This window comes from Pelodiscus sinensis, chromosome 2, assembly GCF_052426305.1.
Source record: "Pelodiscus sinensis isolate ZL-2025 chromosome 2, ASM5242630v1, whole genome shotgun sequence".
In the NCBI taxonomy this organism is placed as follows: Eukaryota; Metazoa; Chordata; order Testudines; family Trionychidae; genus Pelodiscus; species Pelodiscus sinensis.
In genome coordinates this window covers 8,596,467-8,609,959 of record NC_143053.1, presented here as the reverse complement: position 1 = coordinate 8,609,959, position 13,493 = coordinate 8,596,467, and the positions used below count along the sequence as shown (strand labels likewise).

General features: G+C 53.0%; 1 protein-coding gene across 9 annotated transcripts in view; it reads right to left on the bottom strand.

Annotated features, from left to right (window-relative positions):
• Positions 1-3,737: 3,737 nt before the first annotated feature.
• The window catches only part of PTP4A3 (protein tyrosine phosphatase 4A3), a 170,086-nt gene continuing 160,330 nt past the window's right edge, over positions 3,738-13,493 (bottom strand). For all 9 annotated transcript variants that reach the window (XM_075920041.2, XM_075920037.2, XM_075920039.2 and 6 more), the window contains one exon: positions 3,738-11,699. In XM_075920041.2, coding sequence (XP_075776156.1) covers positions 11,582-11,699 — 118 coding nt within the window. In that variant the 3' untranslated portion in view covers positions 3,738-11,581. The remainder of the gene's footprint in view (positions 11,700-13,493) is intronic.

Below are 13,493 nucleotides of genomic sequence, written 5' to 3'. Positions count from 1 at the left end.
TGGATGTCTGCCTGGCCAAGCGGCCTTGGCAAGACGGCTCTCAAGCCCGGCAGTAGCACTTGGTCAGCAGCTGCTTAACCCTGGCCCCTCCAGCAGCGACCCCTCCTGGGCCTGCCTAGCTCCAGCCCTGGGGCCCTGCTCGGTTCCTATCTCCAGCTCTCAGCCCCGGCTCCTCACTCTGATCACCAGCGCCTGCTCCATGACCGTTTGAGCAGCCCACACAAAAAGGAGGCGGCAGAGAAGAGGTGTGAGAACAGATCAGTTACCCCTTAGCCAGGAGTGGGCAGTAATTTTTACAGAGGGGCCACAATGAATGTTAGTATGTGGTCACGAGCTGACTCCAGCACCAGAAGGGGCGGGGCTTGGGGTAGAAGGGGTGGGGCTTGGGGCAGAAGGGGCGGGGCCAGGGGCAGAAGGGGCGGGGCCGGGGACTAGCCTCTCTCTGGAGTTGTCTGGGGGCAGAGGCTTTGAATTAAAAACACAGCAAAGGCCTTGGCTCCCGGCCCTGCTGCTACCAGGCTGCCTGGCAGCCACCCAGGGTTGCTGTGGCTCCTTACAGGGCTTGTGGCTCCAGCCTCTGCCGGGGTAGCGCTGCAGCTGGGAGCTGTGAGCCAGTTCAATAGGACCCTGCTGGAAATTCGGTGGCATGGGCAGCAGGCTAGAAATAGAAAGCAGCCATATGCAGTCCGTGGGCCGGATCAAAGTGTTCAGTAGGCCTTGGGCCGCATCTTGCCCAGCTCTGCCCTAAGTCCAGGGTCTCTGTCTGAGATGGCGGGGCGCCTACCGAACCTGCCCACGCCTTGCTGGTGCAGAAGGCGAACGCTGCAGGGGCAGCCCCTGCTCTGCAGGGCTGCTCCTGTCGGGAACTTAATCCCTGCCAGGCAAGTGAGGTGCCTGCAGCCTGTTCTGTGCTTTTATGAACCGGCTCCAGCTCCCAGCCCTGCTGTGCCTGCCACACAAACCAGCCATTATCTTGGCTTGGGCCTCCCCATTTCTGAGCCAGCGTGAGGGCTTGGTTCAAGCGGCGGCTGTAATTGCTGACGACCTGAGCTGGTTGCACGCAGCCGAGCTGCCACCAGAGCCGTGTGCAAGGGACACCGGCTAGTCACTATCTACACTGTGGAATTTCAGCATCCGGCAGCTGACACCGCATAGAATGTAGCTCCATGAACTTACGGCGGAACGGCTGCCCCACACCATTAAAAGGTTAAAAGCAGCACCAGGGAGGCTGTGCCCAACCCCAACCAATCAGAGGAGGACTTTTAGAGAGAGCCAATCAGGGGAAGGCTTAGAAGCAGCCAATCAAGGCCAGCCTGGGCTTTATAAGAAGGGCTACAGAGGCATTCTCTCCCTGGCCTCTCCCTCTCGGCCTCAGAGAGATCGAAGATGAGCTTATGGGAGTAAACGCTGGCACTTATCTGGACGCCTTGATCCAGATCGGTATTAAGGGGCTGCTGACTGCCCGATGGAACGTTGCCTACAAAGGTCAACCTCCTGATTCCCACCAACCTCCCCAGGTCTGGTGCCTTCATCCCAGCCAAAGCTAAGTAGCACAAACAACTTATCCACATCTCCCCCACCTCACCCCAGGACACAGCACAAACTCCACCCCCCCCACCTGACCACAATACCAGCACCCACTCACCCCCTTTCCCCCACCTATCCTATGCTGTCTGCCTCTTACCACCCTTCCCAGCCCAGAATGGTTGAGGAGACTGCTGGGTTTCTGTTTCTGCCTCTCTCCCCACACGGGTCTCGCCAAACTCCCATCTGACTTCCCCCCAAACCAATTCATTACGCACTCAGCCCCACCAGCCACTTATTCTCTTATCTTGTGCTTACCAGCTCTGGGAGCTCCTCAGCTGAAGCACACAGCTAGCTCCATTTAGCTGTTGCTTAGAGACGCCCCACTCTCTGCCGGTCAGCTGAGCTCCCAGTCTGCGCGGGAGCTTTGAACCTTTGAGCAGGGCTCAGAAAATAGCAGCAGGGCCACGGTGCAGGCACGCAGCTTACAGGGAACTTAGGTCTGGACCCATGTTGTGTCAGACTGTGGTGTCCTCTTCAGGGCACAGCTCTCGGGCTGTGTCCCCGACTCCATTCTCCCCTCTTCCAGGGAAACTGGCAATTATTCACCCAGCCTCTGCTATTGCCTCCTTTCTCTGGGACACTTCCCTGTAGCTCCAGTCCTTACTCTGCCCTGTACCAAGGCTTCCGTTTGGCAGCCAGGCTGGCTGGAGCTCCCTCTTCTGCTCCTGCCCAGCACTGCTCTGTCCAAGGTGCTGCTCTTCAAGCAGTCAGGCTTTCTCCCACGCCCTCCAGAGACCGGCTGCTCTCCTCACCGCCCTGAAGCCCTTTTTTAGAGTCCAGCCTGGCCCTGATTGGCTGCTTCTAAGTCTTCCCCTGATTGGCTTTCTCTAGTAACACCTCCTCTGATTGGTTGGGGTGCCTCACAGCCTCCCGGGTGCTGTTTTAATCTCTCTTTACCCTCTGTGGGGCAGCTGTTCCACCAGGAGTTCATGGAGCATCGGTCCATGAATGGCTATTAGGCAAGATGGCCATGGACACTACCCCATGCTCTGGGTGCCCCAAAGCCTCTGACTATTGGGAGCTGGGACTGGATGACAGGGGGAGGGATCACCTGATAAGTTCTGTTCATTCTCTCTGCATCCTCTGGGACCTGCCACCATCAGAGCCAGGATGAACCACCGCTCCGACCCAGCGTGGCCGTTAATGGATTTTTCCTTCCCAAGCGTAGGACCATCAGTAACTACTCTGAGTACATTGTTTCCAATTAATTGTGCAGCCCCCTTATATCAATTGCCTCTGGGCCACATTTCCTGTGTTTGCCTATGAGAACATCCCATGGGACTGTGTCCAAGACCTTACTGAAAACGGAGACCTTACTGAAAACGGAGACCATACAACATGTGCTGTGCAGTAGGGATCTCCAGAGGTACTGCCTCCAATCTACAGCCTGTCAGTAGTCCTTCCTCTCATCCACCTTTCTTGGGGGCAAAAAGGGAGAGGCTGGACATCCCTTATTTTCTTCCCATTAGGCCTTATGGAAAGTTTCAGGAAGATGCCAACATGCTGACAATAACGCATCCATTCTTCGCTGTCTGCCATGAAGGACGTAGTAAGCCAGGTTCGATGGCTATAAAGGAGGGGTTGGTGGTAAGAAGTAAGAGAGGAGACAGAAGTGGGGTGGAGTGGGACCTCATAGGACAGGCCAAAAATCCATGAACTAAACCTGGATTCAATTCCTGTTTCTGCCACTGACCTTCAGTGTGATCCGGGCAAGTCGCTTCTCTCTGGGACTCTCTGTCCTTCCTCCCATGTCTATTTGGGGTAGGACCTAATTTCAATGTGTCTCTTTAGTGCCTAGTAGAATGGGGCCATGATCTCACATGGGGCTTCTATGGGTACGTCTACACAATGAGAAGTAGCGAGTCTCAGAGGCTGGCTTAACGACTTGTGCTAAAATCAGACGTGTAGACTTCGGGCTCTGAAGCGCACCCCCTTCCCCAAGCTTCAGCGACAGAGCTGCAGTCAGAGCCAGGCCTGCACAGCAATTTTGCCTGAGCCCTGCGAGCCCGAGTCTATTACCCAGTTTCTGAGACTTGCTGCTGTGTAGACATCTCCTCCACACCTGTCACACAAGCCATACCCCTGCACGGGAAGCATGTGATCTGCACAAGCGCTAAGGCTGGCAATGAAGAAAAGTCCACAACACATGGTACAAAACAGTGAACCCTTTTATTTTGCTGTTGTAGCTGGGGGCAAAACCCCCTTAATCCACTTTAGGAATTTCATAAAACTCAAAAAAGTGATTACTAAAAGGCATACGATTTTACACAAGACATAAGTAAACAGACTTTTCTTTTAAAAAAGGTTATAAAGTGTCAAGATCCTATACCTCATCTGCGTATCCCAAGTGATGCTGTCTGGTATAAAAGCACTGGATATAATAATTTAGCTATGGCTCAGACCAAAAAAGATGTTGGGCTTAATCTACATACTACTAAGATTGCCCATGGAGATTAAAAGGAAAAGTATTTGCGCTTCTTTGTTGCAGAGAAAGAAACAGGGAAATCAAGAGCTCCTTTGGGAGAATATTACCTAAAGGAAAGCAGAACACTTTAAAAAAACCCTAAGAATGTTTATTAAATGCCTGAAAATGTGATGCCCAGTATCCGGTGACCCCACACTGAGCAAAGACAGCAGGCGAATTTTTGCCTCACCAGACAGTATCCATAAGAAACCCAAAGGCAGAAGCTGCTCCTATGTAGCCAGGTGGTTAGAAGCAAATGGGATAGAAGAACTTGTAAACTGCAGTGTAAAAAAGGAACTGCCTTTTGCTACTGTGTCAATTTTGAGGAATAAAAGCAATTGACCCCGTTTTGTTTGGAGACATGAGACTCTTTGCCTCTTCCCCAATCGGCTAATAGTAAGAAGCCTGTTGTGGAAAGCTCTTTCAGCCCCCGATGGTGGCGGTGGCTTTATCTCCATGCACGATCTTTAAACAGAGACACAGAAGTTTAAAAGGTGGCCATTTACACAGGTGTTTCACGCTCCTCATCACTGATGCCCTTCACTGTCCTCTCTCTTGTTTTTGAATCACAAAGCACTGAGAGCAGAAGGGAAACATGATCATTTTAAGCCAAAACATTGTCTTACACACACAGGAAATGCCCTTCCCGGCCTCCTCCCTCCCGTAATATATCCCACCCCCCACTCAAGCTCAGACAGACAATCCCTCGCCTTCATGAGCAGCACAAAGGTTCTTCAGAGACTGGTCAGGGAGCATCTGTTTACAGTGATCCGGCTGAATGTCTGAACTACAGGCTCAGGTTTGGCGCAACGGCAGTGCTAGGAATTTAAATATTGAAGTCACTTTAAAGGTGTGGGGGGAAAAGGGTGCCTACAGCCTATGGTGTCTACAGTTCAGTTTGTGCCTTTTTTGTTGTTTTCTTATGGTAGATGGAGACATGAGGGATTCATTTCTCCTTTGCATTTAATTTGACTCCTCAGGAAAATCAATGTTTCCTCCCTTATTTAGCAAGCACAATCCAAACAAGCGGTTCAGGAACTGTCTTGATGCCATGGCCAATTCAAGTGAGGCCAATTCTTTAACGAACAGTTCTTTTCTTCCACGCGTGTGTTGTGTGTTTGAGGTAAATAAGGGCTGGCAAAACCAAACCGGAATACAAATCACTTCCACCGGCCAACAAGTCTCACTTAGGACACCTCTAACATGAGAAACCTGCTTGCTTTCCAATTGTCTGGGGAGTCCCCCAGGAAGAAAGGGTGGCCAAAGCAGGAAAAATCCCAGGATGGCAGGCCTTTCAGAATTCTTTGTGGCCAAGCTGCTCAGAAGTTGGTACTGCAACTCCTACGTCCACAAAGAAAGTGCTCAGCATCCAGCAGCTCCCACAGGAAAATCTGAACGCTTTCTCTGCTTTATCTTGTTAGCTCTCACTAGACCAGTGTTTTTTAAACTGATGTGCCGTGAGGCAGTCGGAGGTGTGCCACGGAGAACAACAGAGTTCAAAATGGCCACCCTTAAAGGGGCAGGTGACTTTTTTTTTTTTTGCTCAATAACTTTCCCCCCCAACCCTTCCTCCCCACCCCCAATCTTTTTTTTTGCTCAACAAAAAATCCTAGGTGTTCCTCATAAAACAAAATATTGTTTGGTCTTCCTCAGTCTTAAAAAGTTTAAGAAACACTGATCTAGACAATCCTAACCATAGGCATTAAACCTGCATCTTTAAGACTCCATCCCTTTTCACATTAGACACCCACATTTGGAAATCTTGGACCACGAAGCACAAAAAGGCACAAAGTTGTTTTGTCCCTTCTTTGCAGGTCACTGTGAGGATTGACTCAGCCCTGGAGCTGGGGGCAGGAGGAGGGATGTGGGGGGTGGGTAGTCACAAGCAAACATCCTCCAACTAGCCCCACGTGACTGCTGAAATGCTTCATGCACGAGGCGAGAGGCAAAGACAGTCTGGTTTGAATCAAGCCACTGAAATGATAAAGCCATGGCATGGGCGAGAAGGAGAAATGGCAGATCTCATCCGTTCCAGTGTGGAGGTGGAGAGGGAGATATTGTCAAACTGCCGCTACTAGCCAGAAATGGTGGCCAACGTTAGAAATAAACAGGAAAATCTGAGCACTTTCTCCGCTTTATTTTGTTAGCTCTATCTAGACAACTCTAGCCACAGGCATTAAACCCGCATCTTTAAGACTCCACCCCTTTTTCTGAACACGTGTTCCCCATCTCCATCTCTGCTCCACTCCATTTCTTTTACTTGCAAGTCATGAGTTTTCTTCAGAGAACTTCTTCTGGACTGACACTCCTTAACCAGCTGTGAGTCGGAGAAACAAGAACCCTCCCTGCTCCTAGACCAAAACCATTGGTGTCTCCTACACGGAGCTACACGCTTCGGCCTTGGCGACACTATTGCAGGCTGTTTACCTAAGCCACACACATGAACAATGTAGCTGAAGTTGATGTACTTAGGTCTGCTCGCTGCGGTAAGTCGACAGCTGATGCTCCTTCATCGACTCCGCTTACTCTCCTCGTTTTGGGGAGTACTGGAGCCGACGCAAGAGTGCTTGATTTATTGCATCTATACTAGATGGGATAAATTGACCCCTGATGGATCAATTGCTGCCCATCGATCCAGAGGGTCATAGAGACACGCCCTTAGCTCCGTTACAGCAGAGGTGTATCCATCTAAAACCAATCGCAGCAGCTAAGGGATGAATGGCTTTGCAGTGACCTGGAAAACGGGATACCATTTTAACACACAGAGGTCTCCAGAGGGATTACATGGTACCAGTTTTCAAAGCAAGGCGGAGACAGAGGTCTCCTCTCGCATCAGTTTCTACATGGAGGGAGCCCCATGACGTCAATGGAATCGATTCTGCTTTCTCCTGTGATTTGCCCCCTCCAAAGAATGCCCCCCACATCCAGATCACACACACAGCTAGAGATAAGAGCCCCGTTTCAGTCTCAGAACTCTGAGGGGGCTGGGGGCGCAAAGGGGCCCCCATCACTGAACCCGCTAAGCTCTCACATGCCCCCCTTGTGAACACACTAGATTTGACCCTCTGGCCGCTGTGTCCCGTGCCACCGATCAACACTGAATGTGCTAACCACGTGTGACGATGCACACTCCTCCTCAGCCTGGGCTGCAGGGCCATTACCCTGAGAGGGAGGGAGGGAGGGAGAGAAAAGGAACCTCATGCCATGAAGGTGCGGATAAAGAAACATTTCCATGCGTGCGGAGGAGCGCGCAGCATTGGCAGCATCCTCGATCTGCTGCTGGCCTGGCACCCCTGGAAAGTGGAAAGCTATGGGGTGCAGCACTCTCACCGCTCGCCCTGTGATGGAAAAGAGGGTTGATCAGCAGGGGATGCTGGTTGCACTAGGGCAGCAGCCTGCTGTGATCCGGGGGTGCACTGAGACACTCCAGGCATTTGAGTCAAGAGGAACCGGGGCTGTCTGCATGGCTGGGTCGAGTAGCCTCGCCCTGCTGTTGGACCGAAGCAGGAGTCTGCTGGCTTCTTGCCCAGGGGAAACGTACCACTGAAGTGGAGTGCAGAGGAGATGCCCAGGGTGACAGGGAGCACACAGGAGCTGGACGGGCATCCCACAGAGTGCAGGGGACGGGCTGGGTAGAGACGCGTGTACTCCTAGGGCCTGGTACAGAACTAGTGCAGAAGCCACAAGCATAGAGCAGATCCTCAGGGGTGACTGAGCACCTTTCGTTACCGCTTGCAAATAAACGCCCCGGGAGGCAATCAGAGAGAACGGGAGCATCCACGCCACCCCACCCATGATACACCCACGACAGGGTCTCTACCTGTCCTGGCCCCGACACCACACCCTATCCCTGCCGCTCCACTGATCTCTCACCTCCCCGGTAGTCAGACACACCCTGCTCTACTCTTCTGGCCCAGGTGGCTTTGTAGGACACCTGCTAATGTCAGAGGAAACCAAGATGGGGATTTCTGCGCCTTGGACTCTGAAGTCTGGGGACACTGGAGGACTCCCATGGGCACTGCTATGCAAATGTAGGGAGTTCCTTTGTGGGGAGAAGGCATCCCCTACTGGGCCGGTGAGAGAGCTCTTATGCAATGCTGGAGGGGGAATGACAAAGTTACTGGCCCTTCGAGCTGCACACAACGATCCTCAGAAGCTTGAGAGCGGGGGCTCACCGGCAGTGGCCAGGACCCGGGATGTTTGTCCCACCCCCTGGTAGACGAGCCCTGCAGGGCTGAAGCCCCCAACCCTGTTGAGCAGAAGCACCTACCCCACCATCCACGCAAGGCGTGGATCCCAAACTTCTCCTCCTCCAGTTGAGTAGGTGGAGAATGGGGGCGGGAGCGTGGGGGGCTCCGTGAGCCGCACTTCAATGGTAAAAGGACATCAGGTGGCTCGCAAGCCGCAGCTTGGCCACTCCTGCTCTATGCTATCCCACCGGAGGGTACCTCAATGTCGTCTCCGCCCCCTCCAAAGGCGCCTTGCGGGACCTGCTTGCCAAGATCCCGAGGTGGATGGGAGAAGAAACCAGTGCACTGCAGGCCGCGCGGGGGCACCACGAAGGCGCCTGATCGCTCTGTGTGGGGCGCCCCAGAGGTCGCACGGTAGGGCAACTGCACAAGTACCAGCTGGATGAATCATGCTACAAGCCCTCCCTTTGGGTGTGGCTACAGGGCGAGCACTCGGTGAGGTGCTGCTGGTGACTCGGGAGGTGGCGTTCCAGGCGAGGTAGTGCTAGGGAGGGCTCTCGTATAAGGCAGGCAGCACGGATGCAGTAAAGCTACACTGGCTCTTTGGCAGACACTTGCAGAATCCAGAAAGCCTTGCTCAAGAGACCCGACATGAAAAAGATCCGCAGGGGTTTCGCTCAGAATGTGAGACTTGGAATGATCCGTGGGGGGGGTCGATGCTCAGCAGCCTTCGGAAGTCAAGGCCCTTGAACAGCAGCTCCGCATTGCGCTCCCCCCAAATGGAGGCGCTCAAGATGGCGCAGCATTGTTGATCATCTGGGCCCATCCACTCTGACAGGATCTGCCCTTTGTTTCTATTGACCAGGAATAGATGAAATCAGCATCTGCGGTCCCCAGTGACGATCCTCACAGGACGTTCACTGGAGACGTGATGACGACGTGTTACAGTGACAAATGACACCGAGAGGCCCAGTCCTTTCCATGCAGGGCTTTGTGTTTCTCCAGATGAGCAGGTCCCACGCCCAGATGCTGTTTTCAGTTGTGGATGCCAGACGCATGAACCACTTGGGGTGGCTTCCTGGAAGGCAGGTTTTGCACTGGGCTGAGGATCATCTATCATAATTTCTTTGTGTTATGCTCAGGAAGGGGACGTTTATATTCCCCTTTCCCTTCGTGGGGACTTCCAGCCCCCGTTCCTCCACAGACGAGCCGCGCCGCCCTGCGGCACTTGGGAAGAAAGCTTGACCAAGCCCTGGCTGGATTGATTGAGTTGGGGTTGGTCCTGCTTTGGGCAGGAGGCTGGACTCCATGACTCCTGAGGTCTCTTCCCGCCCTAGGATGCTGGGACAGGCCAGAGGATCTGAGCAAGGCAAGTACGTCCCATTGTTAATTTGAATTTCCTCCCGTGCTTGCGAGCCGAAAGCCCATTTTAAAAAGCATATTGGGCCGGGTGCGGCGATAATACGTCGCCTCTGCCACTGGCGAGCCGCCCCCTCCGCGCACCCCGCTGTGCTTATGAGGTAATTATCGCCATTGTTTACACCCCCACGCTCCGGCGTGTCTGCGCTACGATTGCAGGGTGTGTGGAGAGCCAATGGCCCTGCGCTGGTGTGGAGATTCCCCAGCCAGGCACTGTGGAGAGGGACTCTGGAGCAGGCCCTGGGCGTGCTTGGTGTTCTTTGGGCACCAGCGGCTCTTTCTAGACCAGAGGGCGCCCCCTCTACTCCCGGCTGCACGGCCGTGGTAGAGGTGGGCTGGGAAGAGGACTTGCTGGGCCCACCTCTGCTTTGAATGCCTGACGGGGCGCCTGCTCGCAGAGAGACGGGACTGGGGCCCAGCAGAGGTGCGCGCCGACGCCTGCCATCCAGGAGCAGTGAGTGGCAGGTCTCCCCTGAACTCCAGTCGGTGGGAGGAAGGGGGAAGACAGAACAGAGGCAGCAGAGGCCCAAGCCCCGGGTCCCCTAGGAGGCTGCAAGTTCTGGGCATAAGCCAGATTCTCCGGGAGTCACTTCACCCACATGCCAGGCCATGGGTGCCAACGAGCCCAAGGTTTTAGCAGCAGCTGCCATCCTTAGGAGAGCCCCCAACATCTCTTAGCCCCTTGCACGATGCACACCCCCCCCCCCCAGCACAGGGGTATCTAATCCCAGCAATGGGCCATGGTCGGAGGGTCACCACAGAGGGCTGTCTGCCTTGGCACTCTCCCAGTTCACGTGCACACGTCACCTCTGCGACATCAGGTTGTCTGGCTGCCTCTTCCCCCTCCCTGTCAACCCCGGCACCAACACGGTTTCGGAGTCTATTTGTCAGTTGTGAATATGCTTTAGGATGCACCTGTCCAACATCTGGCTAGCACCCACCCCTGCTGGGCCCCTCTCCTCCGAGTGAGGAGACCTTTACTGGCCCTAGCTCTGCACCCTCCTATCTCCTCCTCGCCTCAGGGCAGCCCACTGCCCGAAATGCAGACCGCTTGATTTCAGAAGGAGAAAAGGAATTCTAGAGCCAGGTTCTTCTCAGGCAGAGGAGGGAGGGAGCCGGGAGGGGGAAGAGAACCTCTGAAATCTGATCGAACCGGGTTCTCTGTCGGAGAGTTAAGATCCCGCGGGATAGGGGATATTCAGCACAGGCTGGAACTCAGTCACAGAGCAATACCCTGCCCCGAGGGACTGACTGGAGCCAACTCCACCGAAGCCCATTCAAGAAATAAACCAAGCCACTTGCCCGTGATCCTACAGGCCCCGCCGGCACATGGAACGTGGCTGCCCCAATGAAAAGCAGCCCAGGGAACAGGGAGGGGGAAGAATGCCTGTGATTGGCGCCAAAACCCAACCTCTGAACATGGCTTAACCCCCGATCTGGCAGACCCAGTGGAAGGCGCTGGCCCGATGCGAAGCTGTCACCGGGTCAGACTGCAGCTGTCACATGTCAGGCAGCAGGCAAGTTCTCAGCATAACCCCCCTCCCCGGGCAGCGCAGCATGGACTGATCCCTTCCTGCTGCTGGGTTCAGGCTTACTATGCTTTTCGTTCTCGGTGCACGGAGTTCAGATCAACTCACGTTACACCTGCCTGCGGGGCAAGGGGCGAGGAGGCGGAAGGGAGATTTTTGTGGTGGAAAGAATGATGGGCGAATTATTTATCCATTAAAATCAGGAGTCAGATGCCCAACCACCTTCCCTCCTCGGCCTTAGCGGGCCACGGGGGCAGGAATTCTTTAAGGGGAGAGTGCTTCAATACCAAGGAAAGATCAGTGCTACTTTGTCCGAGCTCCCTGCCACCGTCCGACCCCGCGTGCCCACGTGTGTGTGTCTGCGCGTGTGTTTTGGCAAGAGGTTGCTGAGGTTACATGATGCAGCATTTGTTCTTGTGGTTGTGAGGGTCCTTGAATCGGAGTCTCTGCTTTGGCCGGTATTTTTCCAAGTACATGAGTTGCTTGCTGTTGATAGCTCCTCGGCGCTTCCTGGAACACAAAGAAAAAGCCATCAATGCTCCCAGGCCGGGGAGCGTCTGCACACAGCCCTACCCTCCCCCCCGACTCTCTCTGCCTTGCGCCCATAACTCAGGGTGCGTCTAGACTACAGGCTTTTGTCGACAGAGGCTTTGTCGACAGCGTCTGTCGACAAAGAGCGTCTAGACTACATCCAGTTCTGTCGACAAAGCAAGGCGCTTAGTCAACATGACAGTGTAGACGCAAAGGACAGTGTAGACGCAATAACGCCTTTTGTCGACAGAACTCTGTCGACAGAAGGCGTTATTCCTCGTAGAATGAGGTTTACCGCCGTCGACAAAACTGCCGAGTTTGTTGACAAAACCCTGTAGTCTAGACATACCCTCAGTGTCCATGCAGCAGAACCCTGACAGACTAACAGGGCCCATGGCCAGCAAGTGGCTCTAGAGGCCCTGGGGGAAATGCCACATCCCTCAACAGCGGGGGGGAAGGGTAGGTTCAAAGCCAGAGGCTGCATTTCTCCCCCTTCCTGCTTCTTATGCTTAGTGATGCAGTAAATCCAGCTTTGACTTCAGCAGGCCTGTGTGCCTCCCCCACCATTAATGCTGTTACCCGGGGAGCTGGGAAATATGGGAGGGAGCAAACTCTCGCAGGCTGAGTGTAAGCAGAGGGATATTTAGATCAACAGCACGCTTGCAGGGAGGTCTATTCAGCTGTGGGTTATCTCCAGGGAAGTGGTGGGAACGAATGTTCCTTCTAGGGTTTTTTTCCACCCATGTGCAGAATAAATTTTGTTGTATGCACTGTGATGTGTGCAGATGTGCACCACCACTAGAAACAGATGCTGCTGGCTGTAGGTGCTCTTCTAATCAGCTTCATGGCATTTGAAACTCTCCCGGGTGGCTGCCCATGTGCTCAGCTTTCAGGGAACACTGGTGGGGACAGCATGTCTCAGGGGCATTTAAAAATGGACTAATAATGATAACCTGAGGATACATCTCCAGGGGAGGGAACTCCAGTCATTAGGAAAAGTTATAACATGTTAGTAACGGGGGATTCAATCATTAGAAACATAGATAGCTGGGTTTGTGATGACCAGGAGAACTGTATGGAGCACATGGATAGGACAGAGACATCTCTTGGGGAGAGTCTATGACTAGAGATGCTCTATATTCTAGTCAGGAGGAGAGGATGGAAGTATGGGTCAGATCAGATGAAACACAATCAAATGAAAAAGAGTCTAACACATCGGGAAATGTGAGACAGAGACAAATTATTTAAGTGCTTATACACAAATGCTAGAAGATTAAATAATAAAATGGGTGAACTAGAGTGCCTAGTTTTAAAGAAGGATATTGATAAAATAGACACCACGGAAACTTGGTGGAATGAGGACAATCAATGGGACACAGATATACCAGGGTACACAATATATCATAAGGACAGAACAGGTTGTGCTGGTGGGGGAGTGGCACTTTATGTGAAAGAAAATGTAGAATCAAATGAAGTAAAAATCTTAAATGAGCCAAAATGTTCCACAGAATCTCCATGGATAGCAATTCCATGCTCCAATAATACGAATATAGCAGCAGGGATATAATATTGACCACCAGATCAGGACAGTGATAGTGACTATGAAATGCTAAGGGAGATTAGAGAGGCTATAAAAATAAAAAAACTCAGTAATAGTGGGGGATTTTAACTATTCCCATACTGACTGGGTGCATGTCACCTCAGGATGGGATGCAGAGATAAAATTTCTTGATACCTTAAATGACTGCTTCTTGGAGCAGCTGGTTCTGGAAC